The 18190-nt window shown below is 36.8% G+C and overlaps 1 protein-coding gene across 2 annotated transcripts in view; it reads left to right on the top strand.

Moving 5' to 3' along the window:
* thsd7a.L (thrombospondin type 1 domain containing 7A L homeolog) overlaps window positions 1-18190 on the top strand; it is a 153245-nt gene that overhangs the window by 56572 nt on the left and 78483 nt on the right. For both annotated transcript variants that reach the window (XM_041565914.1, XM_041565915.1), the window contains exon 2: window positions 8999-9830. In XM_041565914.1, the coding sequence (XP_041421848.1) occupies window positions 8999-9830 (832 nt within the window). The remainder of the gene's footprint in view (window positions 1-8998; window positions 9831-18190) is intronic.

The following is an 18190-nucleotide window of genomic DNA, read 5'->3' as shown; positions in this document are numbered from 1 at the left end:
ATAGTTTTAATAATTTAATTAATAAACTAGATTTAATCGGATTGTGAAAAAACTCAACAAAATCAAGCAAAATCCTGAATTGTACACATTTTTTGAGTTTTATAAAATATATAAATAAGTCCAATAGTATGAAAACGCAGAATCCAAAAACCTGGCATCTCAAAGCTCTCGGGGTCCTGTATTAGTCAATGGGGAAGGTCCCAGTGTCTGCACTGCTGTCAGTACCGATATCCGATGATTTTGGGGATTTTGGACTTTTTGGGAAAAGGTCCGAAGTTTGCCCAAACCTATATTTTTGAATGATAAATAAGGTCCATTTGGGAATTCAGAGTTGCTCGGATTTTTTGGCAGTGAATTTGTGCCAGCATCAAAAAAACGCTGTTTTGCGAATTTTTCGCCTTTTCGCAAATTTCGCAGGAATTTCGCAGGAATTTCACAAATTTTTCGGTGACATGCCCCAAATTCGCCCATCACTAATCGAAATGTTGAGTTTGATAAAAGTTTTTTTTTCATTTTTGCCTGAAAACCCTGTGAGTGCCGCCATTCTTTACTTTTATGCTTATCCTAACTTGGCTGGCCCCCAGGTATTCTACCAAGTAAACGGTGTGCGCCTTTGGAATGTCTATATATATATATATATATATATATATATATATATATATATATATATATATATATATATATATATATATATATATATATATACTGCATATAGTTATATATCTAAGTGTATAGCTAGATCTATAAAAGTATGTATATATGTGTACTAGGGTTCATTTGGTGGGGTTGAACTTTGTATTCTAGGCGCATAAAGAGTTGCACCTCAGGTCGTTAGCAGCAAATAATATACAGACAAGGTGCAAAGTGCACTTTAAATTTTCCTAGTTTTTTGTAAATTAGCCCTAATATATGCTAATATATATATATGCTAGGAATAACAAATAAAATAATGATTGCAAGAAAAAAACAGTATTTCAGTGTCATTGCCTTTCTCTTAGTTAAATCCATTCCAAGGTTTTAAATTCATATTCAGTCCACGAACCGTTGTATTTTTTGCCGAAATATCTGTTTTAGCACCGCATGAACTACAGCTTTCACAGCTTCAGTCTTCAGGCAATTAGGGAAAGCAGAATCTTGCTCTTTGTTTCAATCATCACCTGAGAGAGCCGTACATACAGTCACTGCTCATTATGGGAGTTGCGGGGAGTACAGCTGACAAAACAGTTCAACATTTGCCCTGCTGAGACAGACAAAAGTCTGCATTCTGTGTTTTTTTTTTTTGTAATATGTTAACATGTTATCTCTTCAAGATGTAAATGTCCTCTTTTTTTTAATGTACTGCCGACTGAATTTAAAACACCAATAGCAATCGTAGGCTCTCTGTTTTCTAACTAGATAGGGCACTAAGAGCATTACCTGTTGGGGTAATAAGGTAATTCCTGAATTTATTGCATTAATAAAATCATTAGAATTTAGTAAAGGAGAAGGAAAGTTAAAATCACTGGGGTTAGGGTTAGGCACTCCCCCCTCCAGTGATTGTAATGATACCCAATGCTCCTGTTACCAGAAAACTACCCCTGCCCTGGAGTATTTCTGTTAAAGCACCATGGAGTGATCCTCTTCCTGCTTCTTTGTCTCCATGTTAGAGAGTGAAAAGCAAAAAAAAAAAAAAAAAAAAAGCCACTGCACATATGTTGGCCCTGGGGTATTAAAGAAAGAAGAAGCGGAAGAAGAGTATCGCCTGGTGTTGTTTACATAAATGTACCCTGGGCCGGTGTCGTTTTCTGCTACCAGGAGCACCTGCAATCACTGGAGGGTGCCTAACATTTGGCAGTGATTTAAACCAGTCAACTTTGTAACCCCAAATTAAAATGCATGTTTAATGCTTTTTAAGCTGGCTTTGATCAATATTTAATGTTCTTTTTAAATTTGATCAAATCAATAATAATTTGGTCAAATCAATAATGAAGATTGATTGCTCCCGGCAGTTCCTAGCTGCTGCTAAAGAAAGCATTTGGCTGCATTTTCAGTAAGTTACCCATTACGATTAAGCTCCATGGAAAACAAATTATCAGGGCTGTGAAAGTGTTGAATACAGAGGAACGTAGAATGGGAGCTTATTGGCTAGAGGTTGGAATAATTATAACCAGCGGTGTAACTAGAAACCAAAGGGCCTGGGTACAAAATTTGCACCTAATGACCATGGTAGGTATACCGTTGATTATATCAAACCTATTAGGGATCATTTTTACCATACAAAAAGTTTTTATATCAAAAGATATCTGTCCCAAGGCCTTTTCTTTTAGTAAAAAATATTTTATTTATATTCATGTTTAAAATAAGATACATACTGACCCCACATGGCCCACCTTACGCGTTTCACACCCTCTGGTGCTTAATCATAGGTGTCTCCGGTGCTTAAGCACCGGAGGGTGTGAAACGCGTAAGGTGGGCCATGTGGGGTCAGTATGTATCTGATTTTTAAAGTGAATATAAATAAAATATTTTTTTACTAAAAGAAAAGGCCTTGGGACAGATAACTTTTTGTATGTGACTGCCTGTGAACTGGGGCAGGTCCCTTCCGCCTCATTGGGGATTTTCAGAATTCAGATGTGGACTCCCGACCGTTGAATGTTTTATCATTTATACCATGACATTTTTCCCAGACAGCTCCCTCCCTCCCATATTTAGGGTTGATCAATTGGGATTCAGTAGCAAAATAAAAAGTGTTAAGTTAAATAACGAGGGCTTGCCTCATGACTTCAAGACCAATGTACAGAGATAAGGGGCAGTGGAAGGGCAGAATACTAACACTGCACATCTCAGGGTTTTTTAACCTGAAAATGTCCTTAATAGTATTAATATAATATTAAATAATATTCAATTATATTAATAATATTTTAAAGTAGAACCATTTCCGAATAAGCGAAAGCACCTCAAAACAGTAAGAATTTCAGAATTATGAGTAATTATAGAACCCATGGCCATTAGATTTTTAGACACATAGATATAAATAAATCTTATTTTTCAGAATTAATGTGCTCTTCATTAAAATGTGTTTCATGTTAGCTTCCTTATATAATGACTTGCAAGCTTTTGATGAAAATATTTCTATTCAAACTCCTACTGAACTTGTGTTTTTTTTCTGCTTTTGTAAAAAATACAGAAGAATTTTTCTACTGTAGCATCAATTTTGCTCACAATCTTTAAATCTTGAGCATTATCTGTTCATCCATTCCCCGAGTGAAGGCAATTAAAAGTTTCAAATAGCCTAGTCTGCATTTATTGTATCCTTTATATTTTTAGCCGTGAACATTACCGCTGGTTAATGCAGGCCTAATCAAATGTGGAAAGACAATCTATAAAAATGTGTGGAAAAGAGGTGAGAGGGGGTTGGTTTTCCGAGGAATGCTGAGGTAGAAGATGAAGGCATTTCTACATAAAACATTGACTTTGATGTTAACTTCAGTCAACATTTTAACTTTGATGTTGGCTTCAAACTGTGTTGGTTTCCCCTGTGAGAGATTTAAAATCTGGAATGATCAACATATTGGCAACCGCGTCGCTTAGACTAATCAGCAATGATTTTTCTGAGTAATAGTAATTACTGTTCACACTCCGCTTGTTGTTCAGACACATGCAGATTTGAAATGGGTTGGCCCAAAACAAGACCATGGTGAAACAAGGGAATTAAATGGGGCGGTCATTATTAGGTATTTTATTGTTTTCTATTTGTTAATAGGGATACATTCTAATTACCCAATTAATACTTGTTGGTGCTTGCAGAAGGATACTTGTTAAAGTGTGAGGGAATGTAAACGGGATGATTCACGATGCCTGCAAAGTATTAACACGACATGGCAAACTCCATTTGCACAATGCATTATTGCTAGTGACGGCCGAATATATTCGCCAGGTGCGAATTTGCAGCAAATTTCTGCGAAACTGCACGAAACTGCAGAGAAAATTCACTAGCGAAAAATCCACTGTGTCCAAAAAATTTGGGCGGACATCAGAATAGTCGCACGTATAAAAATTGCAGAGTGTCAGAATTATTCAGACACTAATTGACTTTAATGCATTTGGACAAAATAGGCATGCATATAAAAATTGTTGCAGGCGCCGAAATTGACGTGCGGCAAAATAATTTTGACTTCAATGCGTTTTGCAAATTTTTTGGCTGGAAATTTGCGAATTTTTTGACGAAACGAAACAAATTCATCCATCACTAATTATTGCCACCAATGAGGGTATGTACTGGTATTTGATATAAATGCCTCCTTCACCTTTATGTCAACAGTTTCACTTATTTGGCTTTGCTGTACATCTTTGAAAGAAAAATCAATCTCCTTATTCACTTTGTTCCCATTATTCATTGTTATTATTCATTTTTTATGGCATTAGTGTCTCCTTTACTATCTTGAATCTTATATTGTGCCAACATTTTGTGCAGTGGCTTGCAGAAACTCATTCTCATTCATATAATTTCCTGCATTCCATGGAGGCTACAGTCTAATGGGGTGATGTAATGATACTCACAGTGTTTGCACCAGGTCTAGTAACTCCTATCAATCAAATGACAAATAATGTTATCTGCTTATCGTCTGGTATGGGTTACTATACAGTAAATGGTGTATAATCATGCATTATGGTCAGTTTTGTCAGAAGCAATCATGTTGAATAAAGAAGGGCAAACCCCCACAATTTTAACTATTGGTGTCCCTGCATGGTGCCCCCTTTTCCCCACTGAACTGACCATAAAGGCAACCAAAGATAGCCCAACTATGCAGCACCAAACCTTCTTAAGCAAAGCTGTGCAGAGGGGGTGGAGGTTTCTATGTTTGGTCACCTCTCTTCTGGTTTCTGTCTCCTGGACACTCACCAGTAAACAGGAGTAGACGCATTGGAATATAGTCTCTGTGGTTTCCACTGCCCATGCTTCTGTTTGGTGATCAGCACCAGAGAGGAACGTAGCTGCTAACCCTGCTGCCCAGCTCTGTTTTAGAAGGGCAGGTATGGGAGTCCATTGTTGCCTTAGGGAGCGCTTATGGTGTGGTTCAGGATGGGGTCATTCAATAAAGGTAACCGCTAAGGGCCTCTTCTGGCTTAAGGGGAAATCTATATCGCACTCCAAATGTGCACCTTCAATAGCGGGTCATGCAGAGCGTTTTAGTACCTCTTTAAATCAAAACAATTTAAAAGCATGCCGTCTGTACTGGTCATCCCTCTGAAAGCAAATATCGTATTGGCTGCAGTGAGTTACTAGATCTGATGGAAATGTTGACATTTTTATGCTATTACACCCTCTTTGCAATAAAGAATATGAATCATTTCAAACGCTACTGATTTGTTTTTAATGCTTATACTGTATGTATTCATCTACATGAAAGTTAACGTTATTTTATACTTTGAACCCACAAAAAACATTATAACATAAATATTAATGTTGATTTATAAATTCTGTGTTATGTCACTAGCTGGGACATACAGTCAAAACTAAGAGCAGATAAAATATACTGTATTCTGTTAAAATCCTTAGACAATGGTAATGCTGCAAAGGGTCCAGAAATCACTAAAACCACTTCTCATGCCAGGAATTCATTGCCTCCTGAATTTTTCATATTAGCTGTCTTGGGTAACAACAGGTCTAAATATAACTATACCCCTTAGCAATGCTACAAAAATATATTTACACACATCGTTTGCCAAAATCTGCTATGCAGCATCTGTATTTCCAGTAGCCCCAGCTACAGTGTGCATGATATAAAATTGTTGCATTAGGAATTCTGAAATGAGTTAATTGATGTTCATTCTTGTCTTTTGTAACTCAAGGGCAACTCCACTGTATGTTAATGCAAACTGCTAGTCAGCTCAGCCATGAAATTGAACTGGACAACTTTCAGCTAATTTAATTATGTTTACTGGGGAATTTCATTGAGGACCTGACATGTAAGGGGACTATGTGGTTAAATGGGCACAACAATAATCACATTCATCTACAATGGGGTGTAGATGAATATACGTAGATGAACTCTTTTTTTAATAGAAAGGAAAAAATTAATAATTGTGTATTGTTCAAATCATTGTGATGCGTGTGCAAGAACGTGTGTTGTCTTTATATTATGATGAATGAAAAATAACAATATGGTAGTACAGGTATAGGATCCCTTATCCGGAAACCCGATATCCAGAAAGCTCCGAATTACGGAATGGCTGTCTCCCATAGACTTCATTTTATCCAAATAATCCAAATTTTAAAAAATTATTACCTTTTTCTCTGTAATAATAAAAAAGTAGCTTGTACTTGATCACAACTAAGATATAATTAATCCTTATTGGAAGCAAAACCAGCCAATTGGGTTTATTTAATGTTTAAATTAATTTATAGTAGACTTAAGGCATGAAGACCCAAATTTACGGAAAGATCCATTATCCCGAAACCCCCAGGTCCCGAGCATTCTGGATAACAGGTCCCATACCTGTATATAATTGCAATTCATTTGACAAGCCTGAAATTTTGTAAATTCATCACTGAAATTATTTTAAAATGTTTTGGCCATGTGATAGCTGGCATGAAAGACACCTGGGCCTGGATAATTGGTAGAAATAGCTCTGAAAGCCCATTCCTCTTAAATGTATTGATCATCGATATTTCTAGCCAAGTGAAAATTCCGCAGTCTTTCATGTGGAGTTCTGCATTGGGGATCCGTTTCATGCAAAAAAAATAGTTAATTAGGCACACACTGTTTTTTCCAAGGTGCACCTTGTGATAAGATGAGGCAACCGCACGCCTTTCTCAAGTGACGAGACATATGTTTGCCGAATTGAAATTGTCAATTCGGCACAAGTGTGTCATTTTCTGATTTAGTTGTTGAGTCTCTGTCGGGGTTCCCACAAGGCACTGGATGCAATTTCCTGACAATGTAAAGCCTATTCTGACATTGTATAGTCGTGGAGTGCAGTAAATAGAGCAGCGGTGTAGTTATTTGAAAACCTCGATGAGAAATAAATCAAGGTATAATCTTAACATGACAGAAAAAAAGAATTGCAGTTGTATTTACCATATATTTGTTTTGTAGGTAAGCGGGGAATCTTAAAGCGATGATTTAAAAAGTAATCAGTACAGAACACCAACAGAGTTTGTGTGAGCTTAATCTATGTGTACCAGCTGGCTGTTCAGAGGAATATAAACACTCGGGAGGACGCGCATGCACCTTGCCATTTTCAATTTATGCCAATTACTGTGCATTTTATTAATAGCTAAGACATGTGAATGGTATTTATGCTTGTAAAATTACGTGTTATTAAATCTGAAATACCTGATTTATTGTTTTCAAAAACATTTCCTGCATCTTTGGAGAATTTGTATTGAGAAAACTGTATGTCAATGGCTTTTTTCTTCCGAGAGAAATAATTTTAAGGAGAACTTTCCTGTCCTGCTCTTGAAAAAGATGCAAGCAATGTACGCTTTTCCCCCACTTGCATCAAAATGTTCTCTTCTCCTTTCTGTATAGTTGCACTAGGCCCCTTTCAGTGCCCTGTTTTGAATTAAGCACTGCTGCACCTATTGATGCAGAAGACACTGAAGCTGCCACCACCTCTTTACCAGTAGTTTCAGGGTTCCCAAAGTGTCCTGCATCAATTGCCACATCTCAGTTGTTCCAAAAGACGGTCTATGTGGAGGAGGCCTAGGACTTTAACTGTGCGACCCATGCAATGTGGTTAATGTTGGAGTGAATGCACTCCAGTATTTCTTGTTAATGATTATTTATTCCACTGTGCATACCAACGTTTCGGTCCACATTTGGACCTTTATATATATTGACCGTATCTAATACCATTGCAAGTTTATATTGTCAGTATAAAGGCTTTGCAATGCTTTGATGTAGGAAGCAGTAGCCCTTGAACAGTTTGCATGCTGTTTCACTAAGGCTCCAAATAAACCAACTGGTGACAGAAGTTGTTGCAGAACTTCCACGTTATTTGCAGTTCCCATTTTTTTTGTGCCCCTGCCAGTATAAAGCCTACCAACCTACTTGACACAACTAAAGATGGCAGTATAACAAACAATTTAATCATTTACAGATACAGGTATGGTACCTTTTATCCAGAATGCTCAGGACCTGGGGCTTTCTGGATAACGTATCTTTCCATAATTTGGATCTTCATACCTTAAAACTACTAGCAGATCATGTAAGCATTAAATATACCCAATAGGCTGGTTTTGCTTCCAATAAGGATTAATTATATCTTAGTTTGGATGAAGTACAAGATACTGTTTTATTATTACAGAGAAAAAGGAAATACATTTTTACAATTTGGATTATTTGGATAAAATGGAATCTTTGGGAGTGGGAGTTGGCCTTCCTAAATTCAGAGCTTTCTGGAAACTCGGTTTCCAGATAAAATTCCATATCTGTAGTATGATTACTGAGTCACATATACAGGTATGAGATACATTATCCAGAAACCTGTTATTCGGAGAGCTCTGAATTATGAGAAGGCCGTCTTCCATAGACTACATTTCATCCAATAATTCATATATGTCCTTTTTCTCTGTAATAATACAATAGTACCTTGCACATGATCCAAACTAATATATAATTAATCCTTATTGAAAGCAAAATCAGTCTTATATGGAAAGCCCTAGGTCTTGAGTATTCTGGATAACAGTTCCCATACCTGTATCACTCTGATCATCTGGGCCAATTGGATAGCTACATACCAGTCTGTATGTGCCTGGCAAGACTCACAATATCAATAATACTAAAGAAGCCTTTAGTACTTCCCCCATCAACTTAGAAGGGATATTAGCAAGTCACAACAGTAAATACTCATTTAAAATATACCCAGTGGTATATTGCTTGTTAGTCATATGCAACCTGATTATCATAGGAGGGTTTTTTTTTTTTGACACACGTGAATTTATTCAGTGGCTCAATTCTGTGTTTGCTTGAAACTGAATATAAAACTAAATTATTTTGCTTGTTTTTTATAGGTCCCTGGGGCAGATGTATGGGAGATGAATGTGGTCCTGGAGGTATTCAAACAAGAGCAGTTTGGTGTGCCCATGTTGAAGGATGGACAACTCTCCCTACAAACTGTAAGCAGACAGACAGACCAGAAAACCAACAGAACTGTTTTAGAGTTTGCGACTGGCACAAGGAAATGTATGACTGGCAGTTAGGAAGCTGGAATCAGTGCAAACCAGTCATATCAAGATCTTCAGAGAAACCTACAGAATGTACTAAGGGTGAGGAAGGCATTCAGACTAGAGAAGTAACATGCATCCAGAAAGCAAATGGAGCAATAGCTGATGATAGTATTTGTGAATACTTTGAACCTAAGCCTCGACTGGAACAAGGCTGCCTCATCCCCTGCCCTCAAGACTGCATCGTATCAGAATATTCTCCATGGTCAGAATGCTCCAGGACATGTGGCAATGGATTAAAACACAGAACCCGAGATGTTATTACTTTGGCTCAGTTTGGTGGATCAGCATGTCCTAACCTTACAGAATACATTATATGTCAGTCTACCCCATGTGAGGGTGAAGAAAATATGTACAGTTTGAGTGTTGGACCCTGGAGTTCTTGTTCTGTTCCACTTTCTAGACATGTAAGACAGGCTGGTAAACGAGGGAAAAACAGAGAACGAGCAAAGGAAAGAGAAAAGGCAGTGAAGGATCCGGAAGCAAGAGAGCTTATTAAAAAGAAAAGAACCCGGAACAGAAAGAATAGACAGGAGAATAGATATTGGGATATACAGATTGGTTACCAGACAAGACTGGTGACATGTATGCACCGAAATGGAAAAACTGCTGCATTAAGGTAAGCACTTGGTCTTGATAATGTATTTTAATAGCAGTTGCATTCTTTCCTCTTTCTTTCTTTCTTTCTCTCTCTCTCTCTCTCTCTCTCCATCTACACTTTGCACAGTGATTTTTCTTGCCTTCTGCCCCCACTCTATACTCTATATGAATTCCTTCCACTCACCTTAAACACTATTGTTCCCTACATATGTTTACTCTTCCTTTGCTCTTTCTTTTGGCATGAATTACTATTGTCTCCATATATCTTCTCACTTGGTTTTATATCACTTCAATTTCCAACTCACAATGTTATGGGGATACAAGTATTTAGACTGGATATAAACGTGGGTGAAAATGTCAGTTTCATTTTCTGTTCAGTTTATTAATTTGGTCAGAAAACAAAGCTGTTATGGTATAACCTATCTTTTTCTGTTGTCATAATTACTGATTGTTATAGTTATAATTAAATAAAATGTTACTATTACATTTTATGTATGCAACAGCTTCAGTTAGGGTAATAGCAATTATCATAAAAGCAAATATGCCGCTAACTTAGAAGGCTGCCAGTTAATAACATTAAAGAGACACAGTGCACAATACCGTAATTACTGTCCAGCATGTTAATCCTCAATTGTTGCTATATTATAACTATTGTACAATATATCTTTAAGTGCGGTCATTTTGAAATTAAACAACCTAAGAGTGATGTAAAAATCTCTTTCTGGTAGCCATCAGTGCATATTTTGTAGATATTAGGTTCTTAATCCCTGGGGGTACTTTAGGCAGAGGCAGGTGGCACTTATAGCTGTTAAGGACATTTATACTTTTTAGCAAAAAGAATTGTTAAAAGATGCTCAAATTTGAGAACCTCAGTATATAAACTTGTTGTGGTTTTATTTGATCATCCAACAATCAATCAATTGTTGGATATGGTGAATGATGTGCTTGCACTTCATATGGCTTATCACAGTAGTACATCATCAGAGCGCACTCATACACAGGTGTGGGATCCGTTAATTGTAAACCTATTATCCAGAAAAAGCCAAATTACGGAAGAACTCCCACAGACTCCATTTTAATTAAATAAGTCAAAGGGGCAGATTTACTAAGCTCGAGTGAATAATTCGAATCCAAAAAATTCAAATTTTGAAGTAATTTTTTGGGTACTTCGACCATCGAATTGGTCAAATTCGATCGAATATAGTTCGACCATTCTATAATCAAAGTACTGTCTCTTTAAAAAATCCTTCGACTCAATCATTCTCTAAATAAAAGTTACTGAATTGAATGTTAGCCTATGGGGACATTGTAGGTTTTGGGCACTTTTTATGATCGAATAAAAATCATCGCTCGATAGATTAAAATCGTTTGAATTGTTCGATTCGAACAATTTTATCGTTTGATCGAATGATTTTTATTTGATCGAACCTTTTGCGCTAAAATCCTTCGAATTCGATATTCGAAGGATTTTACTTTGAGGGTCGAATTCGAGGGATTTTTAACCCTCGAAATTCTACCCTTGATAAATCTGCCCCAAAATGTTTAATATGATTTCCTTTTTATCTGTAATAATAAAACTGTACCTTGTACTTTATCCTTACTAACGTAATAATAGAGTTAATATCCCAAAACATTTTGGTAAACAGGTCCTATACCTGCACTACTAGACTACAATGAGGAGCTACATTCTACTGAAGATTACTACATAGATGGGACTGCTGGTTTCTCTTTTATGTTAAAAGTCTTTATTCAAATTCTAAGCTGTGACCTGTGCTTAGACTTTGAATATAGTTTATTAATGTTAATGACACACCAGACATACTATTCTACATACTATTCTACTTACAGGTTGTAAAGTACCAGTGCGTACAAAATAGTATCTTGTGTAAATCTTACCCATTATTTGTTTAGGTAAAGGGATTTAAAATGCAAGACATTAAAATAATAATTGCATTTATTCCTTAATACATTGATAGCCTTTCCATCCTTACACAACATCACATGTTCCAAAATGACATGCAAAATATTTGGACCGTGCAAAAAAATTAAAATTCATTTAAGCAAAGAAAATTACAGTTCTAGGCTAATATCTGTTTGGGGAATGAGCCATTTTTATTGTCAGTGTGGTACATATGGAGCATTGCTAATGTGTAGGCTAAGCTAGCTGAACTGTAAAATAAAAAAAGTCTAATTACTTTAATAAGTCCCCCATCTGATATAATTAACCAGCAATTGGAAATAGGTTAGGCATGTCTTGGCAGATTACTGTTGCTTGGGGAACAGTACTGTAAACACAATTTTTATTCTCAGAAAATTACAGTTATCATTAATCAGATTTAAACTGGTTGGCAGTAAGTAAAAGGAAACGATTGCCAACATGAAAGTTGCTCACAAAAAGGATATGAAAAGGCCATATTACATAAACATAAACAATAAATATTTTATAGCCTGGAGGAGATATAGCGGATTTATGACCTTTAATATTTATATATTTCTGAGTTCTGGGGCCTTGCTTATTTGTCAGGTTTCACTGTTGTTGCATCCCTGCAAACCTGTTTAGTCAATTGTATTTATACTGTAGCATTAGCAAACAATTCACAGGGTAAAGTTTCCCTGTATAACATCTATAGGAGGTCTCGCAGTTGACCCAATAAATGTCAGCATCATTCATTGAATGAAAAATACAAAGGCATTCTCAGTACCATGAAATATCAAACTGGGGAACACATTCACACAATTGTATAAGTACAATTTTTTAATGCCTGAATTTATGGGCCATACTGAATGTTTTCCAAAGTGAAGATTATTTACAAAATGTATGTTATAATTAGTGATGGGCGAATTTGGGGCATTTCACTTAAAAATTAGCAAAATTCACGAAATGGCAAAAAATTCTTGAAACGGTGCCGGAATCTCTTTTTGACGCCGGCGTTCATTTTTGTCGAAATTGCGCCGTGTCCAAAAAAAGGACGCCAACATCCATTTTTTTTACACCGGCGAATTTTCGCAGCGGTTTCCCAAATTTATTCGCCGGCGGCTAATCGCTGGAATTTGCGCCTGGCGAATAAATTCACCCATCACTTGTTATAATAAAGTGATAATACCTTGATTAAAGAGTAGGCTGACAGCAATGTGGTCATTATAGACAAATGCAGTGAATTTTTGCATATCATCTAAGATGATTGATCAGGGTGAGGCAAGTGTGATAGCATATCGGCATATCTTTCAATATGGAGATTCTTTTAAGTTCTAGTGATGAGCGCATCTGTGGTAAAAGTTGCGAAAATTGTATTGAAGTCAATGGGCATTTTTTCATAGGGAATTTTACGGAGCAAAATACAGGTATGGGACCTGTTATCCAGAATGCTCCATCTACTAGAAAATCATGTAAATATTAAATAAACTCAATAGACTGGTTTTGGTTCCAATAAGGAATAATTATATCTTAGTTTGGATCAAGTACAAGGAACTGTTTTATTATTACAGAGAAAAAGGAAATCATTTAAAATGATGGAATCCATGGGAGATGGCCTTTCCATAATTTGTAACTTTCTTTCCTGGGTGTTTCTTCAAAGTGACTTTTACCGTGCAAAGTACATTCATGTCAATGGGTGGCTTTTCGCAGGGATGTTTTTGCAAGCAAAAAATATTGGGGTCAATGGGTGAAATTTTAATGTGGTTTTGCAAAAATATCCACCAATATTCTGCATTTCACATGAATCCATGTTGCTCATCACTGCAAAGTTTCCGTAAGGCATGATAATATCCCTGTTATAGTTTTATGGGAGTGCTTAGCATAAGTGAAAAAGAAACATGCATGATTATAATAACACAAGATTTACTCTTACAATAGCAAAGGAAACAGGTTGGTCCCAGGCCTGTTAAGAGGACATGCCTTTATTGAAGTATATAAGAAATTCAGTAGTTGCCATGCTTCTTGGCACACTTTGTGGAAAGAGATACAGTCTGTACCTGCAAAGACTGAGGTATTGTTTATATATACAGCATTGCATCCAAGCACTAAAGAGAGTAGAAGATTCCAGATGATACCCAGAAAGTTTGGACTTCTGACATAAAGTTATTTAGTAATGATAAGAAATTTTTTTCACCAAAAGTGGTTTCATGGTGAAATTCTACATTTCGCCATCAGCAAATTTTTTTCACGGAAATGGGAGAAAAAAAACGCAAGGCAAACCGCTGCATTAACTTCAATAAGTGAGACAAACCTTGAGAGATTTGGAGTGAGAAAAAACTCCCATTGACAATGCATTTGGAGTGAGAAAAAAACTTGAGCAAAAAGCACCCATTGACTTCAATGCAATTGGATAGTGATGGGCGAATCTGTCCCGTTTCGATTCGCCAAATAATTTGCAAAGCAGTGAAAAAATTAACGAGAAGGAGGAAATACACGAAACGCATTGAAGTCAATGGGCGTCAAAATAATTTTGACGCGCAACAATTTTTTAAGCGAGTGTAAATTTTTATACACGAGACTATTTTGTCCAAATGCACTAAAGTCAATGGGCATCCGAATTATTTTTAACAATTTCTTTTTGTTGCAGCAGATTTTTCACCGGTGAATTTTCGACGCAGTTTCGCTAAAAAAATTCACAGGCGACAAAACGTGAAAATTCACGGGTGATGAAACGTGGAAATTTCAACGTCAATCCATGCCTGCCAAATATATTTGCCCATTACTACAATTGGAGTGAGAAAAAAGAGTCATCCATAGGCTATAAACAGCACATTCACGCGTCATTATTATTTAGAAAAAGCTTTTATTTGAAATTCACATATTAAATATAATTTTTGGGATATTTCTGATTACTAAGCCTGGAAATATATTTTTACTGGGCAGCCAAAACCAAACTGCCTGAACACAATCATTTATGGAACCAATTGCAACATTTTAATTGAAAGTTCTTTTTCAGAGATCAAATTATGTTTCAACATGTTTTGCCTTATATTTGTGTTTACCAGTGTCTTATTGTGTATAATAATAAGCCCTACAGAGGCACCTAACGATTTCTTTACATAAAGTAATGTAATGTTAATCATATCCCTAGTCCACAGCTTCTTTCATGTACTATAAATAATTATAAAGCACAGTTTTATTAATAGGGGTTTGCATTGCTAAGTCTGAATATGCTATGTTGAATATTTCAGTGGCTTGAAATGACATTTGAATAATACATTTTTTTGTCTCTTATGTGACATTTCTTTTGCATGCCAGGGCTTCTAACAGTGCTGCTTTTCTGCTGTTTGAAGGGTACAGCGATAACAATTTTGTGCTCTTCACTTTCAGCTATTTTACATATTTTAAATAATGTTATTTATGTTTCTAAATCACCGCTGGAGTTAGTCAGTTTGCCTTGAATGACTCTTTTTTTATCATGTTTCTGCACAGTAGGGAATGTATAGCAATGGTAATTATAGGCAGAGAAGCCTTTTCTTCCCCTCAAAAAAATTTTCTCGCAGTTAAAATAAAGAATTATCAGTATGTGGTACCTAAAATGTAATATGATGAATGTATACAATAATCTGTCTTTTAGACAGATTTTTACAGCAATTCTTGTAGAGTGTCCTAAAGTAGTGATCCCCAACCAGTGGCTCATGAGTAATATGTTGCTCACCAACCCCTTGGATGTTGCTCCCAGTGGCCTCAAAGCAGCTGCTTATTTTTGAATTCAGGCATAAAAACCAAGGAGCTAATTCCCTTATCGGTGAAAATTCACCAGCGACGGCTTCGCAGCCATTGCAACACTTCACCAGGCGTAAATTCACCAGGACAACGCCAATTCCCTGAAGTGCAAAGTTGTGTCCAGGGCACCGAACGCTGGCAAATTTTCGCTATCGTTACTTAGGCAATCAAAGTCGCGTCGCTTAATTTGCATGCCGTGGGAAATGATAAAGTTACATAGCCGTTACAGCAAATACATTACATTACACAAGTCCAGGGAACCTTAATAAGTAAAATAGAGTTGTTAAAATGCCCTACACTTGAGCCCAGTGTATAGTTTATGTTCCATATGTCAGAAAATGGAGGGGGGAACCCGGTTACCCAAAAAAAAATCTGAGTGAAAATTCACTAGCGTCTATCTCCTTCACTAGAGAAGTGACCCCTTGCGCCCGTTGGCGAAGTTCCGAAATGACGTCACGCTGGTGAATTTTCGCTAGCTTTAGTCACTTCGACCTTTAGGGATTCTGCACTCAAGTGTACTGCCAAAGAGAGCATCCTATAGGCTGCCATCTGCCAGTCCACACAGGGGCTACTAAATAGTCAATTACAACCATTTTTTGGCACCCCGACTCTTTTTACATGTGAATGTGGGTCATAGGTAAAAAATGTTGGGGACTCCATCCCAAAAGGACTAATGAACGCACTTCCACTTAATAGCAATTGCTTCGACCAGCTTGTGATGGACCAATATGGATACAAAATAATATTGTTTAAGTAAAACCACATGCAAGCTGAAGGTGAACATTGTTTGTAATGGGGACGATTTGACTTCCACAACATTGACGAGCATGGCCTCAATACTAGCACAAGTCATTTGTGGCTATGGACTCAGAAACTCTGAAATTAACTGCTGGTCAAGGATACCCCTGATTACATGCTCCTCTTGTGCCCATGCTCACAATTAATTGCAATTAAAGCCAAGCCAAGTACAGTAGGTACATTATCTCTCTCCACACATTGCAAAGGAACATGTATGGATGCAAGAGCCTTTATGAATAGTATTAATGCTCACTTAGCTATACTCCTGCACAGCAGCAGCTACTGGTCTGATGTCTTTGTTCCTCAGTATGCCATTAATAGTGAATAACTATCATTGCATCATGTTATATGTTGACCAAAACCCCAGTTCTTAACACCTGTTACCTGGTTACACAAAAATGCTGACATTTATATATGCTACTAATGGCAACCTTACTAGTGATGGGTGAATAAATTCACCAGTCACGAATTTGTGACAAATTTCACCATCAGTGAACAAATTCAATTAACTACGGCGAAAATTCACAGGAGAAAAATCAAAAAAAAATTTGTTGCACGTCAAAATTATTTGGAAACACATTAACTTTAATGCATTTGGACAAAATAGTCACACACATAAAAATTGACACTGGCGTCAAAATTGTGGCACTTCGATTTAGACGCTCCTTGAATTCAATGCGTTTCACAAATTTTTCACTGTTTTGCAAATTTTACGCTAAATTCATGAAACACCACAGATTCGCACATCACTAAACACTACATTACATTGCTTTTCAGCACCTAAACCTCATCGCTACTACTGCTGAGGTGTTATTGGCACTTTTCATGCCGCAGCGCTAATAACATACATGGCACAGAAACATATGAAGATGTGCTCTACCTGTAATGTGTGATGATGAATCATTTAATAACACTTAAAAGCATATTACACTTTAGACTTCTGTTCCATGACCCAACATGTGGTCTTGTGGATTAATAAAGACCAATTCCTCTACCTTTTCTTGTAGTGTCTCTAGAAATTAAAGGAGTGCCATATTTTTGCAGGCAATGCATGTTCAGCACAGCACTATATAAAATATCACCACCATACAAATCTCCTGCTGACTACCTGTCCAACGCTGACATGTTATATAATGGTTTCCACTGATACACCATTTGTTTAGTTAGTTGTGGATATACATGATTGCTTTATGGCAGCTGTTTATAGGAAAAGGAAGTTGCTGCTGACATATGCCCAGTTTTGCTTTCCTTGTTTGGTCATAGTTGGTTGGGTAATGTAAAACAGGTCCCCAAGGCCTCCTTTCTGCTGGCAGTAAACCATAACAGTGGCAGGTTAAATCAAGTGGAAAAAGAATATAATGTGCCATATTTTAGCATTCCCTTGTGCATGCTAACATTGTTCAAGGGATCAGTAACTGTAAAGAATAAAAATGCTATCCATCCATTTATGTGCAGTATTTACTATGTCTGCACATTCAAAATTTTCAAACATTTTTAAATATTTTAGTTACAGGAAGTGATTGATAATAACCTGGGAAGCAAATGCTTGAGCAGCAAGGGAAGCAAAATCATACCTGTTAGTGTTCTTTCAGGACACACTTGTGCCTAAGTTCTGTATCTCTTCCTGATTAAAGAATCTGCCGGCACTCCTTAACTGTCAACTGGGCCATACCTGCACACCACACCGCACGCTAGACTAAAAATATGGTGTAGAGTCCAGAGCAGGCACAAAGCAGAACCTATAGCAGGCGGTAAGGATGCCTTGCTCCCTTCACCCACCGGACCCCTTAACTTGTTCATCTAAATTAAACCCAGAAGCAGGACTGCCAAGGCTCTAAGCAATGAACAGTATAATAAATATCGCATCACTCCCTGAATAA

The sequence above is a fragment of the Xenopus laevis genome, chromosome 6L (genome assembly GCF_017654675.1).
Source record: "Xenopus laevis strain J_2021 chromosome 6L, Xenopus_laevis_v10.1, whole genome shotgun sequence".
Taxonomy (NCBI): Eukaryota; Metazoa; Chordata; class Amphibia; order Anura; family Pipidae; genus Xenopus; species Xenopus laevis.
The sequence above is the reverse complement of the archived record's forward strand: the minus strand, read 5'-3'. Positions and strand labels throughout refer to the sequence as shown.